The sequence below is a fragment of the Phascolarctos cinereus genome, unplaced genomic scaffold (genome assembly GCF_003287225.1).
Source record: "Phascolarctos cinereus isolate Bilbo 61053 unplaced genomic scaffold, phaCin_HiC Scaffold_4;HRSCAF=312, whole genome shotgun sequence".
Classification (NCBI taxonomy): Eukaryota; Metazoa; Chordata; class Mammalia; order Diprotodontia; family Phascolarctidae; genus Phascolarctos; species Phascolarctos cinereus.
This window is the reverse complement of record NW_027555847.1, coordinates 462,953,408-462,972,922: the sequence shown is the minus strand read 5'-3', so window position 1 is coordinate 462,972,922 and position 19,515 is coordinate 462,953,408. Positions and strand designations below refer to the sequence as shown.

General features: G+C 35.6%; 1 protein-coding gene across 1 annotated transcript in view; it reads left to right on the top strand.

Annotated features, from left to right (window-relative positions):
- CUNH8orf34 (chromosome unknown C8orf34 homolog) overlaps nucleotides 1-6,955 on the top strand; it is a 364,057-nt gene extending 357,102 nt beyond the window's left edge. The window contains exons 14-15 of the mRNA XM_021002136.1: nucleotides 3,970-4,063; nucleotides 6,738-6,955. Of these exons, the coding sequence (XP_020857795.1) occupies nucleotides 3,970-4,063; nucleotides 6,738-6,751 (108 nt within the window). The 3' untranslated portion in view covers nucleotides 6,752-6,955. The remainder of the gene's footprint in view (nucleotides 1-3,969; nucleotides 4,064-6,737) is intronic.
- The last annotated feature ends 12,560 nt before the right edge of the window (nucleotides 6,956-19,515 follow it).

Sequence of the window (19,515 nt, the reverse complement as noted above, 5' to 3'; positions counted from 1 at the left end):
GAAAAATCCTTCCCAACCTACAAATTTTAGATATTTAATATTTCCTTTTGTACTTTATGTAACTCACTATAAACAGAAAAGCTGAATGTTGCTTATCTCTTCAGGAACAAAGCCATTACAGCTGGAAGGAAATCTCTACTATTGCCTAATATCTTTACTTAGGATAAGGAGAGAAATAGAACAACAGATTTATATGTTATGTCTTTTCTGGTACAAGCAGGCCTTAGGATTCAGGTTCAAAGGTTAAATAGCTTACAATGATTTGTCTTCTATTTAAAATTTTTGTTTTCATGATCATTTCTAACCTATCTGTTCCCAAGAAGGAGGTTTAAGTAATTTGATTTCAGCAAAGAGACTGTGCAAAAAGGAAAAAAAAAAGCTAAATGTTCTGTTCTTGAAAGACATCTTGAGTGAAAGCAATCTTACTTTTAGTTACAAGAAATTTTACTGTTAGAACTCCAAGTCCAAGGTTCTCCTTCACCCTTTTATTCCTTTGCCATGATGATGCACAACATTAGTGTGAAAGTAGTTCATGATGGAAGGAACATCTGACACTTTTCAACAAACTGGACTAAGTTACGAATTAAAAAAAATAACTCCAGATTAAAACAACACCAAAAACATGAAAATAAACATTAGGTCAAGTGTCCAGATTATAACTTTCTGGACTAGGAGGTTATGGTATTTGTTCTTTGGTATCCAGCAGAAGCTTAATTTGTTGGGGGAAGCTATCAGAATTTATTGCTAATAGATATCATAAGAGGATGAGAATTATATTTAGATTTGGGCTGGATCACATTGCCTATGATATCCCTTGAATGAATAAATGCAAAATAACTTAAGTACTTACTATGTGACAGACAATGGAGATAGAGGTACAAAAAGCAAGATAGGGTTAGGGTTAGTCTCCTGCCCTCAAAGAGCTTACATTCTAATTGGGGAAAACAATACACATGGGGGTGGGGTGTCTGGGATGGGGTGTTTTCGTTAGCATAATTAAAGCAAGAAGTAGAAAATATGAGGGGTTGGCATTGTGGTGGATCTGAGTCAGGCTCACCTAACAGATGGCCAGGGACTCAGAGTAAGCTGGAGTGCCATGGAATTCAGTGGTCTGGATACAGAAGATTGGCATGAGTATTGTTAGGAAGAAGCAGTGGGACAAGTCTGAGTTGAGGATGTCATGGTGAATGTATGATCAATCACAATCCTAGGGGCCTAGGGTAGAGATAGAGTGCTGGTCAGAGATGGAGGCCCAGGCAGAAGGAGTATAGGATGAAGAAGCTGAGAGTCTGTGATTTTCAGTTCATGTTCTTCATTTCCTGACTAAAACTACCTGGATAAACTGCTTTTCTCTGCCTTGACTAATTTTAGCTTTCATGGGTCTCTCTATTTTGCAAAGGGAAGTATGAAATTATGTTTACACAAAGAAAAAAGTGTCTCCATTGCTTGAAAATTCTTAGAGATACCCTAGAAGCATATCTTAATACTCAAAATATATCAAATTTTCTAAAAAAAAAAAAGAGGGGGTGTAATTTGTCCATTGAGATGGTTCTAATTGCTTGCTAATTCATTTCCTTTAACTTTTATTTCAAACCCACTTCCCACTGACTCTATTCTCCATGCTCATTGATCCTTTGGGACTTTGGTGCCCTCTTTCTACTTCACCCTATGGTGAGGAAAGCCTCCCCCCTCCACATCAGCAGATTGGACGGGCCTCTTATCTTCTAACGCCCCAATGTCTCCTGGCCATTCAATTCTCTCCCTATCCTGTTTATGGGGAGGGCTCTCCTATACCCATCTAAATGGTTTGGGGGTGGGGAGTGTTCCCCTACCATCTTCTCCTTTCATCCCATCTCCTCCCTCTCCGGGCCTCATCACTGTGAAAGATGAGGATATTGAGTAGGAAGGAGTTTTGGAGCAGAAGTGGGGATTTTTAAGGGCCTCTAGGGGTAGGAGGTAGGGAGGTGTCTAATGAGAAGGCATATGTATTTTTCATTGTACAGTATTTAAGAAGAGAATAAAAATCTATATACACACATATATAATGTTTACATGAAAGTTCTTCTACATAGTCTTAGTTTCTTGCCCAAGATGCTGATTAGTTGATTTCCATCAGCAGATGTATTTTTAGCGTCCAATTGGCAGACATCTTAGACATACAATCATGCCAAGTCCAGTAGAAATCGACATTAATTGTTCTCTGTTGTCATCTGGATTCCCAATTCACTTTAATGAACAGAAGCTTTAAAATCAAAATTTGGGGAAATTACCGATGAGCATCTTGTTTTTCTTCATCCTTCATTTCTATTTCTAGGATTTCTATCTTTTGAGATCTCCTTAAAACTTTCTTTACAACAAAGAATGCAAGTGAAGAAAATAGAAATTACCTGGGAAGAAATTGTATTCCATGTGCTGAAAACACACATGCAAGCACTGTCATATGACAAATCTCATCATCTTTATCAGCAACAATATATTCATTAAGGCAGGTAGACAACATGTTTTTGTTAAATGCTTACTATGTGCCAGGTAGTATACAAAGTGCTGGGGGTACAAATATATAGGGAGGAAAAGACAGCTCCTGTCCACAAGGAGCTTACATTCTGATGGGGGATGACAACATATAAAAGGGTAACAGGAAAGTATGTGCGCAAGTGAAAGTGTACCTGCATGTGGGAATGGTGGAGAAGTCCAGAGAGTTAGCAGCACACCAGGAAGGGAACAAGACACAGCTGGCCTATGTCCATCCTCCAGATGGAGGCCCCCCCAAGAGGAGCTCACTAATGGGAGAAGAAGCCAGAGGAGCAGAGGGATGCTCCAGAGTGAGAAGGCAGCTGAGTCATAGCAGCAAAGTTTGGACAGTCAGAAGCACAGTCAGGTGAGGAATTAATTAAGAGAGTAATACATAGGGTACTGGATGTGACTAAGAGATATGCACAAAACATCTCTCATCTTTCCCTAGCCACTTTCTTTTTTTCTACAGATTCTCATGCCCTGGAATAACATAGTCATAGACATTTTGAGTTTCAAGATACCCAAGAACTCATATTGATCTCACACAAAATACAGACCTCCTGAATATGAAGAATTGCACCTTTTTCCAGTATTTCCTGAACTCCTTGGCATTGTTACTCTGTATAATCTGACTCCACTAAACACATTTATCAGCACCTACTATCCCCCAATGTGAAGCATTTTCTCCAGCAAGGCTGATATCTTTCCTATCACTTGAAAACAGTTTATTTTTTTTCTTTGAATTTATATTCCTCTATTCCTCTAGACCAAGGGTGGGGAACCTGTGGCCTTGAGGTCACCTGTGTCCCTGGAGGTCCTCAAGTACAGCCCTTTGACTGAATCCAAACCTCCTTTGTTCTGTGAAGTTTGGATTCAGTTCAAGAGCTTCACTTGAGGATCTAGAGGGCTACATGTGGCCTAGAGGCCACAGGTTCCCCACCCCAGCATACTACTGACACATAGTAGGGACTCAACAAATATTTGGTGAATTGGAAAAAAAAAACATTATGGCTGCTTCAAAAACAGAAACATGGGACTCATTTAAAAGAGAATTTTTTCAAAAACAGATGTCAAAGGAGTTGACATTATGATATTTTAGGTCCCTTAAGACTCAAATATTTCCTAATTGTATAAGTTAAGAATCCAAATGACAATAAAGAAATTTTCATTTATGGAATTAGCATGATTATGCTTCTCAAATGAGTGCCAAGATGGACATAAAATATTAATTCAGGAAATAACATATACAGAATATTTTAATCTCTGTAGCAAGGCTCTAAATCTTATTAAAAGGCAAACTCAAAAAGCAAAATGAGCCCAGAGTAAAAGGAAAATCTGTGATGTGAAAGTAATTGAAACATGGAGTGCTTGGTGCATGGAACCTAAAGTATTCGCCCACAGGCACAACTGGTTCTCCTGTACGATTGCATCTAATATGAATTCACTCTCTGGCAGGAGGATTCTTTAAAGCATCTGCAGCTTGTTCATCAGCCATGGATTTTACCAAACGACACTGACAGTGAAGGAGTTGAAGCAGAGCAAGATAAATGTGAGTAGAAGTTCTGATTTGTTGGCAAAGGGCACATTGCCCGAGGAAATATATTTCTGATGGCCCTAGAGAGCTAATATGCATACATGCAAACAAATGATACATGTATACACAAATGCACACAAATGCACATGTGTACACACATACATACACAAGCTCCCCCAAACAGTGAACAAACTTGATTAGAGAACACGTAAAGACAGATAGTAGTTGGACCCTGTAAATCTCAATTCAATGAAGTTTTAACTGTGGTGTCAGGTTCATCCATACCCATGAATTAACTTTCTGGAAACTGGCACCAACCTCAAAAATGGAGTTTTTCCACCTCCCCTACTAACACCCCTGAATAGCCTATAATGCAGTCGCATTAAAAGTAAATCTGTAAAATCTATAATCTGTAAAATATTTTAATAGGGTGGTGAAGATACATTATGATTATTAAAGGATCTTAAAATGCCACAGTCCCCAAATATCAAAAGAATAATTAAAGTGAATCATATTGGTCTGATGTTGATGCCAAAGTACTAAATATTGCCACCAGGAAAAGGACCCAAATCTCCTGATTTTTCACCTATTCTAACATCATCATCAAGAAGTAGTTCTTACTGGATTTTAAACAAAATTATCATTATACTAAACAGGAGCCCTGTTTTGGGTGTTATACAATAGAAAATGTATTGTTACACAGATGGATTCAGTAGTCCTAGTTTATAAAACTTTATAAAAGCAGCTTTTAAAATAAAGCATTGAAATTAAAATTACCATTAACAGCATCCTGTTAAAGAATGAAAATTATACATGATAGTCTAATTATTTTTTCTAAAGACAATGAAATTAATCACATCTAATTGGAAATTCAGAATTAACTCTCTTTCCCAAGTCCTTAAAGCTCAAATCACAGTTGTGTAACATAAAAAGATATGATGATGTCAAAAGGCAACATTGTATAGTAGATAGAGAGCTGGTCTTAGAGTCAGGAAGAGTAGGATTGGAATCTTGCCTCTGTCGCATACTAATTGTATGACCAGAGGCAAGTCACTTAATCTCACAGTGCCCCAGGCATGTGAAGAGTATAAATTATAGTAAAGTTGTATTGGTTGAAGGACTTTCATGGTAGGAATTCTCTGCATTAATGAAATAAAAAATCTAGACCCACTTACCCCTATACATACGTATATGCATTCAAACATACATATGCACTTATGCATACACATAAGGTCCCCAAAAGAATGAACTAACTTGATTAGAGAACATATAAAGACAAACAGTGTGTGTGCGTGTGTGTGTGTGTGTGTGTGTGTGTGTGTGTGTGTGTGAGTGATAGCAAGGGAAAGTTCCCAGATCCTAAGCTCTACTCTGTAGTTCAGTACAGGATATCTTTCTCAACTTCTTTCTTTATGTATTTTTCTCCATAAAGGCTATACTAGATTCCATCTTAAAAGCAAAAAAAAAAAATTCCAATATTTCCCAAATGCCTTTTTTCCTCCCTCCCTTATTTTCCCCTCTTCTTTTCTCCCTTCTTGCCCATTCCTTTCCCTTAATTTTTCCATTTTTCTTTTTTCTTTCTTCCTTCCTTCCTTTCTTTTTTTCTTTCTTTCCTTCTTTCAAAAGAACCAAGTCAATAATTTGTAATTAAAACATAAAATAATTACCATCATTCATCTAGGAAATTGTTTATAGGTTTAATATAATTTTAATATTGATTAAATATGTCTATGCACTCATACACATATACCCACACAATATATAAGCTTGTTCAAGGATCTATCAATCACTATAAAGTAGGTCACTCTTGTACTAACTTAACTGTAGATCCAGAACCAAGAAGGTTTGATCTCAGCAATATTGTACATGGAGGTGACATTTGAGAACAGTAAATTATTTGAAAGAAAAATCAGATTTAAAAATAATTATGTGGTAATAGTAGCCATCTGGAGATGGAATGCTGGAATTATGGCCAAACCCTCAACTTAGAGCAAAAACTGCTGTAAAACAGTGGCCATCAACAGCCAGGTGCTGGAACATCTGCACAATGGAAAGCCACTGAGGGGCCTGGCATCCAAACCATTGCTATGTCTTGGTGTCTATGGTTTTAGAGCAGCTGGCAAGATGTGGACAGATGATCTGCCTTTTCTTTTTCCCAGAGGAAAGTAATAAAGGACACATAAATCTGCATGGACCCTGTCCATGTGATTTAGAGGCCTATGAGTTCAAAATTTATGAGTGTGGACTGAAGAGGTAGAGAATTCATCTCTACAACAGTAACACCTGTTCTTTGACACAGATTTTTATAAATTGTATTTGGACAGTGTTTACAGCATTCTTTGACTTCTTTTGAGGCAACACCACCCAGGTGTAAAGAAGTTCCTAGGGACTGTCTGGATCTTTTCAGGGAGATTTTCATCTCTTTATTTTTTTGCACCATTATATAGTAAAACTCAGTGAAAGGAATGTTTAGAATGATCTTTTTTACCCCCAAGAAAATATTTTTTTCACATTTAGCATGCATGGTAAAACTATCTTTGTGACCATTATGCAGGAAAAATAAACATGAAGAACTATAATCCAACTAATTAGAGCTCTCAATTTAACTCAACTAGAAAGTGATTTTCATAGGATTTTAGAGCTAGAAGGATCACTAGAGGTCTGATAATCTTATCTTCTCCTTTTATAGATCTCTGCAGATGAAAAATGGAGGCTCGAAGAGGTTGGGTGACTAATCCAAGGCCACACAGCTATTTAGGCACAGATCTGAGCATAAAACCTAAGGCTTCTGACTCCTACTCCACCAGATCTTCTACTCTTGTACACTTTTTTTCCTCCCGGAGCCCCTATTAGATACAATTTTTATAAAATAAAAAAATTAATTGATTTCAATTTAACAAACATTTATTTAATGCCTATACTATTCAGTGCAAATGATTGGAATGAAAAAAAAAGGCAGTCCTTGACTTGGAAAAAGCTTACACTTTACTAGAAGTTTAGATCATGTACACATAAAAGTAAATGCTAATGGTACATAAAGGAAATTAAACAGGGGAAGAGTGCTCACACCTGGAGAGATTTAAAAAAAAAACCTATGCAGGAGGTGGTATCTGGGCTGTGCATTGAAGGAAGTGAGGGAGCCTGTAATTCAGTGGTGAAGAGGGACTGCATTCCTGATGTCAACTGTCATTCCTATGCAAATGCTCAGGGGAAAGAAATGGAATCTCATGGATGGGGGACAGCCAGCAGGACAGTTTGGTGGAAATGGAAAATGTATGTGAGAGCATATATGAAATAAAAGTGGAGAGGCATGTGGATTTATAGTTATTAACTATAACGTTTGCAAGGCACATTACATATTATAACTCATTTGATCTTCACCACAACTAGGAGACGTAGGTGTTGTTATGACCCTTGTTTTATAGATGAGGAAACAAACTGTAGCACAGGGGAGTTAAGTGATTGACTTAATCACCTACAATACAATTAGTTATACAATTAGTAAGTGTCTAAGGCCTGATTTGAACTGTCTTCCTTGATCTAAGTCCTTCTTTTATCCATTGTGCCATCTAGATTCCTTACGTTATGGAGGGACTTAATTGACAAGATGAATTTATCATATCACATAACATCATATCATGTCATACTATATATCATGCCATGCCATGCCCTAGCATGTCACATATATTGTAATGCAAAATAATATGGCATATTATATTGTCTAATATCACATTATATTGTATGAATAGTACAATGTAATATCAAACAATATTAACTAATGACATTAATAACATATTATCCAATCATATATCATATTATTTACACGTATGTAACATACATCTATATGTAGGTATATAAAATATGTATACATTGTGATATTATACAATGTGTCATGTTATATTATTATATTTGTATGTTACATTATTGTATTATATTAGTAATATAAATAAAATATGTATATGATATGTATTATATAACATATCATATAATGTTATATATGCATTGTATATAATTATAAATCACATACTGTTATATAATAGGTATTATGTATAATTATATAATGATATATGATACAATATAATATAATTTAAGAGACACAAGGAAGCCATTGAAGATTTTTGAAATGTAAACTAAAATAGATAGATAAATCGATAGATAGTGCACCACAGATAGAGATCAATAGAGATGAGACAGATAGATAATACTGAACAGATAAAGAGAGAGATAGTAGCCCCTCACACACACACACACACACACACACACACACACACACACACACACAACATTCCCAGTGGATTTCAAGGGCAAGGAGTGGTTTCAGCCTTACTTGTCTGTCTCTGTATCCACAAAACTCATCACCATGTTTCATGCAATAGCAGGCAGGTAATAAAGGTTTGTTGAATTGAGTGCTATGTAAGTGAAGTTTGGCTGTACAACTCACATTTCAATAGTGCTTTAAGTTCTATGAGGTAGATAAGGAACTTGAAGTAGATAAGGAAGCTAAAACACAGACAGATCATATGACTTATTCAAGGTACGCAAAATTCAGTATGAGGACCAGTATGTTGACCTAGGTCTTATGACTTCAAAGTCCTCTTTCCACTCCATCATACTGCTTATGGAAGAACTAAGCTTGCTAGTCTTTAAATGTTAACATTAGGTGAAATTTTAAATTATAATTGTTTCTTCTTGGAAATGTCACTGAAAATATATATATATATATACATATATGTATATATATATACATATATGTATGTATGTATATGTATATGAATGTATATATGTATATAAATGTATATATGTATATATATGTATATATACACACAAACACATACACACATACACACACACACATATATATCATATAACATTTGGTGGTTAAAACAAAAAAATATGTATTTTAAATTAATAAAAATAATATCTCAAAGTAAAATATAATAATCTAACAGTGAAATCTGGTTCCACAATCTACAGTAATTTTATTTGCTGAGATTGTAGGCTTGAAAGTGTATTTCTACCTGAGCTATACCTTTTGTATCATTTTTACCATGCATTCAGTGTAGTGGAATACTAATTCTACTTTCCTATATTTTACCATTGATGACCCTAAACTCTTTGGAAAACTGCATTGAACATACTGATTTATCCCCAATAAATTTAATTTAGCAATGGTAAATTAAAATTATGTTCCCTATCTGTTTTATTAATAATTTATTTAAAAGACTAATAACAAGGATTTTTATAGATTGATTCCACTCCCTAAGCCCCCTCTACCTCTCCAGACAAACAGACTTATAGTCATGTCTGACTCTTTGTAACCTCTTTGGGGGCTTAAGGGCAAAGATACTGGAATAGTTTGCCATTTCCTTCTCTGGCTCATTTTACAGATGAGGAAACTGAGGCAAACAGGGTTAAGTTACTTGCCCAAGGTCACTCAATTAGGAAGTATCTGATGACGTATTTGGATTGAGAAAGATGAGTCTTCCTGACTCCAGGCCTGGCACTCTACACACTGCACCATCTAGCTGCCCCAAACCTGACAATGATTCACCTATCCCAACCCTTCCATCTTAGACAAGAAATAACTGAGGTTTAGAGAACATAAGTGATTCACGTATCAAGTTTAGCAACACAGTCAGGATTAGAGTCAGATCGTAAACCAATGCTACTATTTCCTTTGGAAAGATTATGTCAATTTACTGCCTGATTGTTGGTCCATAGCTATGTTTTCTCTTCCTATTAGAATATATGCTTCTTAAGGGTAGGTACTTTCTATTTTTGTATCACCAAGCTTGGCACATTGCTTGGCACATAGAAAATCTCAATAATTCATTCATTCATTCATTCATTCAATTAATCATTCATGCTTTCTTTGCTTTTTGTTACTCTGCCTTCATACTCCCACATAACCCTCTCTTCTCTCAATAAGTCCTCACCAAATGAGATGGAATTTCTTCATCGCAAGGAACACAGAATCAGACAAGCCATTTTCAAGAGCCCCAAAGTTAGAGAGATCAAGAAAACATGATGGTATCAGGATGGATGTTCATGTGTTTTACTATGGGAAAATATGGTACACATTTCTTGAGAGCTCCAGTCATCATAGCTAATTTGTAAAGGCAGGTAGGTGGCTCAGTAGATAGAATTCTAGACCTAGAGTCAGGAAGACCTGAGTTCAAGTCTGGACTCTGACACTTACTAGCTGTGTACCTCTGGGCAAGTCACTTAATCCTCTTTGCATAATTTCATTAAAATGAACTAGAGAAGGAAATGGCAAACCACTCCAGTATCTTTGCCAAGAAAACCCCAAATATGGTCATGAAGAGTCAGATGTGATTGAACAATAGCAACATCTTATAAAAGGAAGTTGAAGAAAACTTAAGTTTGGTTAAATAAATAAATTTAAATAAAATAAACAATCTTTCCCAAACAGTATGCTGGAGGAACTACAGAATGATTTAATGGAAAGAGTGCTGGATTTGGAGTCAGAACGTCTGAGTTGAAATTCTGTCTCTACTGAAATTTACTGCTTGTGTGACTTTTCTCAAATCACTCTGCCTTTTTGAGTCTGTTTCATCATATGTAAAATGAAGGCATTTGTCTTACTGACCTTTAACCTCACTTTTAGTTCTAAATCTATGATTGTATTTTGTAACTACATGTATTGGGTTCCATGTGTGTCTGGAAGAGCTAGTGTACCTGAAGCTGACAATGAAACAAGAAAAATAAAAGAGCAGTGATTTAAAAAAGCCATCTGAATTCCATGACCCTTTAGCTCCCAGGATTTTGCAACTTGTCTGCAATGTGAGATTGTGCTCCAAGATGATCCAGGGATAGGATACATGGTATCTTAATCATTTAAACTGATTAGAATTCCCTGGGAAATGTTCTAAACCATAGTGAAGACAGAACTGATCTAGAAGCCTGGAAACTTAGGAAAGGACCACAAAGAGAGTTTCAACTTGGAAGTGAGCAAGTGAGCACATCTGGAGGCAAATAATTAGAAACACAGATTTTTAGTGGAAGGAAAGAAGCTGGGAAGCAGAAACTCCTCAGAGACAGTTGTATAATAAAGGAGGCAGGGTTTTCCAGCATCTTTCCTTTTAAAAAAATATACAACAAAGTTTTAGCTTGCTTACAAAGAATCAGGTCTTTGCCAAAAAATCAAGTTGGTGGTAAAAATGTCTCCCAGGGCAGAATCCTGCTGGGTTATCTGCCATTGAGTGCACAGATAACAGTGACTTCTTTGTGTTCTAGTTGTTTGTGAGATACTCTACCAAAAACTATAGCTAAAATTTGATTTATTTTTTATTCAGTATATTTAAGCTAAAAAAAAAAGTACCTTCAAACTTTCTTCCCTATTCTGTAGGAGCTGGGTGATTTAAAGACCTATTCACTGAACAAAAGTTTCACTCCTTTTCCTGTGGTTTCCTTTTTTTCCCCCAGTTACCCATTTCCCCACAGGATGGGTGGTGGCAGGTAGACAAAGAATTTTATAAGGACCTTTTCACAAGAAATGAAATGTAACAACATTTTGCAGCTGGGAGGGAGTTTTTGATAATGTAATTCAGCACTCATTTTATAGTTGAGGAAACTGAGGTCCTGATAAATTAAAGGACCCTCCAGTAGTGGCACAGGTGGTCAGAAAGTGCCAGAAATAAAATCCATGACTCCATGAATTCATCATGCAGTCTGCTATTTCCACTACCCTGTCCCTGTGCCATGAGGACAGAAGTCAGACTGCAAAGGGTCAAGTGAGACAGAGGAGAGGAAGTAGAAGCAACAAGTACACTCAGTCTTTTCTAAGAGTTTGTATGAGGAAATATGCAGGAAGATAGTTTGAGGAGATGGCAGGTTCCAGTGGAAAGGAATTCTCATTCAGGTATGAACTGGGCCAGATGATAGGTTTCATAGATCTAACTACACCTAAGATTCTTTCTTTGGGATGCTCTTCTCTCTTGTCACAAGACAAGAGCGCTCTGGAGTCATAGTTCACCTCCTGCTTAACTGAGTTGTGACACTTAGAAAGAGCATCATGAAATAGCGAATAGACTCTCAGAGCCAGGAAGACTCGGGTTCTTCAAATCCCCCTTAGATTCTTACTAGCTACGTGAACCTGGCCAAGGGAAGGAAGAAGGTAACAAGCATTTATTAAGCACCAACTACGTGCTGGGCACTATACTAAGTGTTTTATAATGGACAAGTATCTTAAACTCCCGGGGGCATCAGGAGTTCCTCATCTATGAGACCACAAGATTGGAGTAGGGACTATAAGGGACTAGGGGGACTATAAGGAGATTGTACTAGGGATTATGGTGACTCTAAGGAACTACAGTAATCATAAGGTATTATAGAACTAAAATCCCTTTAAGTTTCACGTCTGTGATGCTATGATCTATACTAAAGGCAGAAGACACAACTGCTGTGACTGCCATTCAACCCATGATGGGGCCAGACCAAAGGAGGGGGAGAACTTAGTTTTCTCTATGATCATGTCAGATCATTACAGTTCATATTTAAACAATGCTTTGCTTTTTTAAAAGGCTTTTTCATGACCGTCCAATAAGGTGGAGAGTGAAAAGATTATCATCACCATTTTATAGACGAAGAAACTGGGGTACGGCAGGTGAAGTGATTTGCCAGAGTTTACATAGCTAAGAAGTGGTAGAAGCAGGGCATACAGACAGGCTTTCCCCTGCTCTGGGTCTAGCTCTTTCTTGTTCTGATAATCTGTCTCCAGAACTCCACTTGTGTGAAGGATGGAGTACAGGGGCCAAGGAGGATGGAGAAGATGCCACAAGGCAGCTGGTTTTCCCTTGAGGCCCATTTTCCTCTTTAGGCTGTGCTCTGGACTTTCTCTACTTCTTTGAGGGCCCACTTCAGAAAGACAGGGACTTTCTTTCTGCTTTTATTTGTATTGCCAGTGCTTAGTAGAGTGCCTGGCAAATAAATGTTTATGGACAGATTGTCTAACAAAGAGAAGAGTTAACACAGAATGTCCTGAGCCCCAATACACCGTTCCCCAAAATAGAAGAGAAAATCCAAACCCAAGGGTATCTGAGGCAAGACCCCAGTCTATGGAGCAACCTTCAAGAATTATGCTTCCTGCAAGTGTAGAAAGTTAGGAACTAAGGTACCCAGAGCTTACAAACAAGGAAGAGAAGGTAGTACTTTATCCCCTCCTCCCAAATTAAAAGGTTCTTGAAAGACACTCAAGTATTTGTAGGCAGTAAACATCCAAACATGAAAGGGGATGATGAATGAAATACATAGAAAGAAAATATGGAACAGAAGGATAACATTAAGAAGGGTAGATGGAGAAGAAAAATCTAACATACTAAAACAGATCTTTTTTGAAAATCAAAAAAGTGTTCTACTAATTTTAATCTCACATTTTTTTTTCATATTTACTCATACTTTGGTGGGACTCTAACTCCAAATAGAAATATTTCATGACTCAAAACGTGTGGAGTAAGGGTGTTGAATGGAAGCTCAGGTGTGGCTATTCCTAGAGTTAGGTACGCTGATTCTTATGTGTTACTATTTTTCCTAATCAGAAACATTTTAAGATCATGTAATCATAGCATCATAAATTAAGAGTTAGAAGGGACCTCAGATAGAATATAACACCCTCATTATATAAATGAGGAATCTGCAGTCACAGGGAGATTAGTATTTTGTCCAAGATCACAGAGGTAGTAAGTGACAAGAGCAGGATTATGAACTTAGGCCCTCTGACTCTGAAACCAGTAGATGTTCCATTGTGCTATTTAACCTTATGAAGATTAGCTTAACAATTATTGAAGAATTTGGGGAGGCTGGTATAAGTCAAACAGCCCTATTTCCAATTAAATAGCTACAAACATCTGCTTATAGACCTAATGACTTTAAAAAGATAGATAAATACATATATTCACACCTATACATCTATATATTTGTCTTTAGAAAAAAGAAAACCAAACTCTCTCTCTAAAAAAAAATACGCACACATATGCTACAAATATCTGCTTACAAACTTAATGACTTTGGACACATACACATATATGTGTGTGTGCATATACACTCTCTCTCCTATGTGTGTGTGTGTGTGTGTGTATGTATATATATATGTATACATATATACATATATATATGATTCATTCATATATAGCTATAGGGATAGATAGATAGATAGATAGATAGATAGATAGATAGATAGATAGATAGATAGATAGAAATATGAGAGAGTTTGGTTTTGTTTTTTCTAAAGACTCAATGTCTTTACAACATTCATTTGTGTATTCTTGTGCTTAAATTCTCCCAAGTTTGCTGCAAAGCCCTGATAGCATGAAAAGAATCAATTGATTCCTAAAAGTCTTTGAATTTTTTTTAAAGGGCAATGGTAAGTAATCTATTAAATTTAAGCTCACCAAATAAACTGATAACTGTAATGGAAAAATGTGTAACTGTGCTAAGCCATATGGAAGGCAAGAGCTTCAAAATACATGTTTTGTCCATTAGGCCTTTTTATACGATGTGCAACAGTAGTCTGAATGTTTCCTAACAAGCATCAGGGAAGGATAAATTTTCACAATTAAGCAACTGAATTGTTCTTTTTTGTAATGTGGAATTTGGACAGATAAAAGCTATGTATGGGATGGGGTTCTCCAAAGAGTAGAAATATGAGATACTTTGTCCAGTTTTTTTTTCTGTGTTATTTTCAAAAATCAAATGTAAATGAGTGTTACATGTTTTTAAATCCTTTTACCAAGTCTTTTTGTTTTTCTTGGCATATTCAGATATTTGTCCTAGGTGCGGTCTCAAAACTACAAAATAATAAAAACAAAGTAAAAGAAAATCCCATTTACTTTTTAGCCTTGACAGACAGGGCTTAAATGTCAACTTTAGGTCAGATGGGATACATCTTTCACAAACAAGAAGAATTTATTGGCTGACTATGAGGAAAGCCTCTTTGCTTACACTCAGTGGGATTTTGTTCTGTCAGTCTTCAGGCCCTGCATCCGCTTGAGCTTGTTCACACGAGCCAGGCTCCTCTCATCTTTTCCCTGGCTCTTTTTGCACCATCAATTCCCTCTGAATTCTTCCAAACCAATTAAGAATTTCTACTTCTGGTCAGGGGTATATAGTCAGTTTTCTTCACACTCCCTGGAACCCTGAATCCAGCCCTCTCCATGAGATAAGAGAAGCCTAAAACAACAAAATATCAAGCCAATGGGTGGGGAGTTCATATTCTTGATTTTTTTTTATTCAGTTAATTTCTGAATAGGAAATGAATAAGATAAGACTGAAGATGGGGAGTGAAGGGATTGAAGAGTGGGGAAGAGAGGAAGGGTAAGGAAAAAAAAGAAAGTAGTTGTAATTTCAGATGTAAAAGCAGGAAAGTTTAAGTGGGGTAACAGGAGTTGGGGGAGACATTTAGAAAGAATGAATGAGAGAGGGAAGCAACCTTTGCCTACTTTTCAGTTTGTCTTATGGGGGTATAGTGCTATTTGTGAGGAAATAAATTTGAGAGATATTCAGCAAAGATAGACTAATCATTCTCTTGACATAGTTGTGAAGTAATATATTAACCTTTCTGTTCGTAAACATAGTCTTAAAATACTCATCCATCAGTTAATTTCTCAGTCTGCTGTGGTAGAAAAATATTATACATGAAATTTGAGTGCAAGACCATGTCAGAATCAGTTTGTGAGCTAGGAAAATCTCACACTCTACCATTTATAACATTTTCAGGATATTATTTCACCAAGTATGTATTGCTTTTGGGCCCTGCTTCTGTCTTATTATCTAGACTACTATTCAGTTTTTGAGTTGATCTTCTTTTTACAGTCTGATACTTCCGTAGAAGTGATTGTTTTCAATCTGTCTCCAAACTGAATCTCGGCTCATATATTATTATGTTTCTGAATATCCATTTTCGTTTTCAATGGATTTTATATAACCCAGTGTAATTGTTGACTTTAATTTGCATATCTGTCCTGGGAAATGAAGGGATATGCACAATTGTTTCTAGAATTTAACTCACATGTTTATTCCCATGCCTTACGAGAAGACATCTGAAGAGGGATCTGGGACATTGTCAAATCTGCTATCTAGATAAGATAGAGCACCACTACCATAGTAAGGAGGGTATCTTGTTGAAATATGAGAGCTCTTACCCATAGACAAGGATCTGATGGTCCTCAAGGCACAGGCAAAGGAGCAACTATGAGTGTGATAGTGCTTGTTATTTCACAGGCTGGCTTCTCTAATGTAATTATAGAGGGCTTTAAGAAATCTATTTGCAGTAGTTAAAAAATAGAAACAAACTGTTCTCAAAAGAATTACAAACTATTTACAACCACATGAAATGCTCCGAATTAGTAACAATAAGAGAAATACAAAGTAACCCTAATGCATCGCCTCATACTCGGCAAGTTGGCAAAGATGACAAAGTTTAGAAACTAGGAAAAGTCAACTTTGGAGGGGTTGTGGAAGGATAAGCATAATACTACATTTCTGATAGAGCTTTAAATTGGTAAAAAAAAATTCTGGAAAACAATTGCTAACTTTTTAAAACAAGAGTCAAAAAAGATATCTTATCATTTGACTGAGATTGCATTGGTAGGCATATAACCTAAGGAGATCACGACCAAAAAAATTTCCCTACTCATACTGAAGTATTTATATTTTAGTAGCTATCAGTCAAGACATATTTTGTTTTCAATGTATTGATGAGTTATGCTGTTTTTTCCTCTTTTTTTGTCTTTGAAAGTACTATTTATTATATGTGATGGATTTCTGGGATAGGGAATTGCAGGGACACTCAGAGAATATAAGAAACAAAAGACTTCAATAAAAACTTTAAACAAAATAAATTTTATCAAATATTAATTAATAAAAAGAAGCATTTTATTTAAATGCTTTCTATATGGTGACACTGTGCTAAGCCCTAAGAATACACACACAAAAACAGCCCCTGCCCTTAAGAGCTGATATTCTAATAGAGAATATGTAAATATCTATCTATATATATATGCATATATGATATGTAATATATGTAAATGTATAATGTAACAAACACATATTATATGTATATATGTCTATGTATACACACACATACATATACATACACATATACATACTATATACACACATGTATAAATACATATATATACACACACACAGAAACACACACAGGTGTGGTGTGTGTGTGTGTGTGTGTGTGTGTGTATATATATATATGAAATGGAAGGTAACCTAGAAGCTTAGTGGATGCTAGGAAAAGTCTTCTGTAGAAGGTGAAATTTGTGCTGAGATTGAAGGAAACCAGAGAAAATAATAGAAAGAGGTCACTGGACATTGCCTTTCAGGCATGGAGATGGGTGAAAGAGTGGTCTTTACAAGGAGCAGCAGAGAGGGCAGTGCAACTGCATTGTAGAGTATGTGAAGGTGAGTGAAGCAGAAGACTGGAAATGGAGGAAGGAAATGTTAGAACTTCACATGAAAAACAGAGGACTTTATGTTTGATCCTACAGGTGATAGGAAGCTACTGGAACTTATTGAGGTAGGAATGTGACAGCCAAGAGATCCAGACTTTCTGAGAGTCACTTTGGCTGCTGAGTAGAAGATGAACTACAGTTGGCTCTGCCTTTGGTTCTCGACTGTTCAATATTTTTATAAATGAATTTGAATAGACAATGGCAAGCTTATCAGATTTTCAGTTAACACAAAGCCAGAGAAGGGTGATAGAGTAAGGATCCCCAAAGATATTAATAGTCTACAAATGGGAGATAAATCTACTAAGTTTAGTTTAATTGGAGAAAAATATAAAATTCCACACTTGGATATTTTTTTAATCAGCTCAACATTTAAAAATAAAATTTAGCAATCAACTGGCATGTTGAGACAGTAGTTTCTGTGACTACAATCTTGAGATTTATTAGCCTGCAAGTTAAAAATCATTCAATAATGTGATGACAAAAAAGATTAATGTGATATTAGATGGAATGAATAGAAGCATAGAGTCTAAAGCAAAAGCAGAAATCATTTCACTTTACTCTCTCCTAGTCAAACCAAAACCAAACCAAACCAAACCAAACCAAAACAAAACAAAACAAACCTGGGAAAAGCCAACTTTGAAAGGGTTGTGGAAGGATATACATAATAATATATTGCTGATAGAGTTATTAATTGGTTAAAAAATATTCTGGAAAATAATTTGTATCTATGCAAAACAAGAGTCATAAAATTCTCTTACCATTTGACTGAGATTCCATTGATAGGCATATGCCCTAAGAAGATCATGACCAAAAAAAAAAAATGCCTCACTCAAACTGAAATATTTATCGCAATGTTTTAGTAGCTAACAGTTACGTCATGGTTCACTACAGTGTTCTGTCCTTGGTGAAATATTTGAGGAAGGACTTTGAATGAAGGCTATTGTACTGTGCATTATTATTTAGATACAGTTTGGATTAGATAATCTTTGAAGCTGAGACCTTCAAACTCTAACACTTGACCTACCTGGGCCTCTTTTTCCTCAACTTTCAAAGAAAGAGGCTGGACAGGATGGTCTCTGGGGACCTTTCTAATTCTAAAGCTATTAACTTATGATTCTATGATCTTATGATTCTGAGATTTTTAGTTGGGTTCATAACATCAACAATGTTGTGTTTAGAAACATGATCAGCATATTTCCCCAGTATGTACAAAGGGTTAATGTCTATTTTCTGGCAAACTCGGAGCTTTATTGTTTCCATTTTGCAAAGGAATACAAATATAGATTTACATTCATTGACCATGGGCAATGTTCAAGAAATAGAACAATAAAATTCTATTTTTAGATATTGAGAAAGTTTGGCTTTTAATTGAAGACAAAAAGGATGTTCCCTTTGTGAAAATAAACATAACAAAAGAAATTTTAGGGTTTTTTAGGGAAAATTTTCCTCAATTTGGTAAAAATACATATTGTTTCATTTTGGAATGACAGAAAGGACCAAAAGTTCAAGAAATAAATTATTTTACTACTACTTATGTTTCATAATAAAAAATGAAATGGAAAATATAAGGTAATATGATTAATAAAAAAGCAAAAATAAAAACCCCAAGCAACAAAATGTGAATTTTTAAAAAATTGTTGTGACTAAAAATATGTCATTATAAACAATGTGATATAGAAAGTTGTGTCATATTGTATAAAGCTAAAATTAAGATGTTGACAAAATAAAAATAATTTTAAGGGTTTGGTAATTACAGTTCAAGCTAGGTTTTATTTGGTCATTGTAATCTATTAATATTGCAACAAATAAAATAATCATGTTGCAAAGTTCCCTTGAAAATTCTAATCTTCAAGTATTGACTAAATGTCTAAAATCTACAAGCCAAATTATTGTGCTACAATTTATGAGTAGATTTTTTGTGAGTATAACTAGATCCAATTTTCCAAACCAGGATTTTTCTAAATGCCCCCCTGCATACTCACTTAT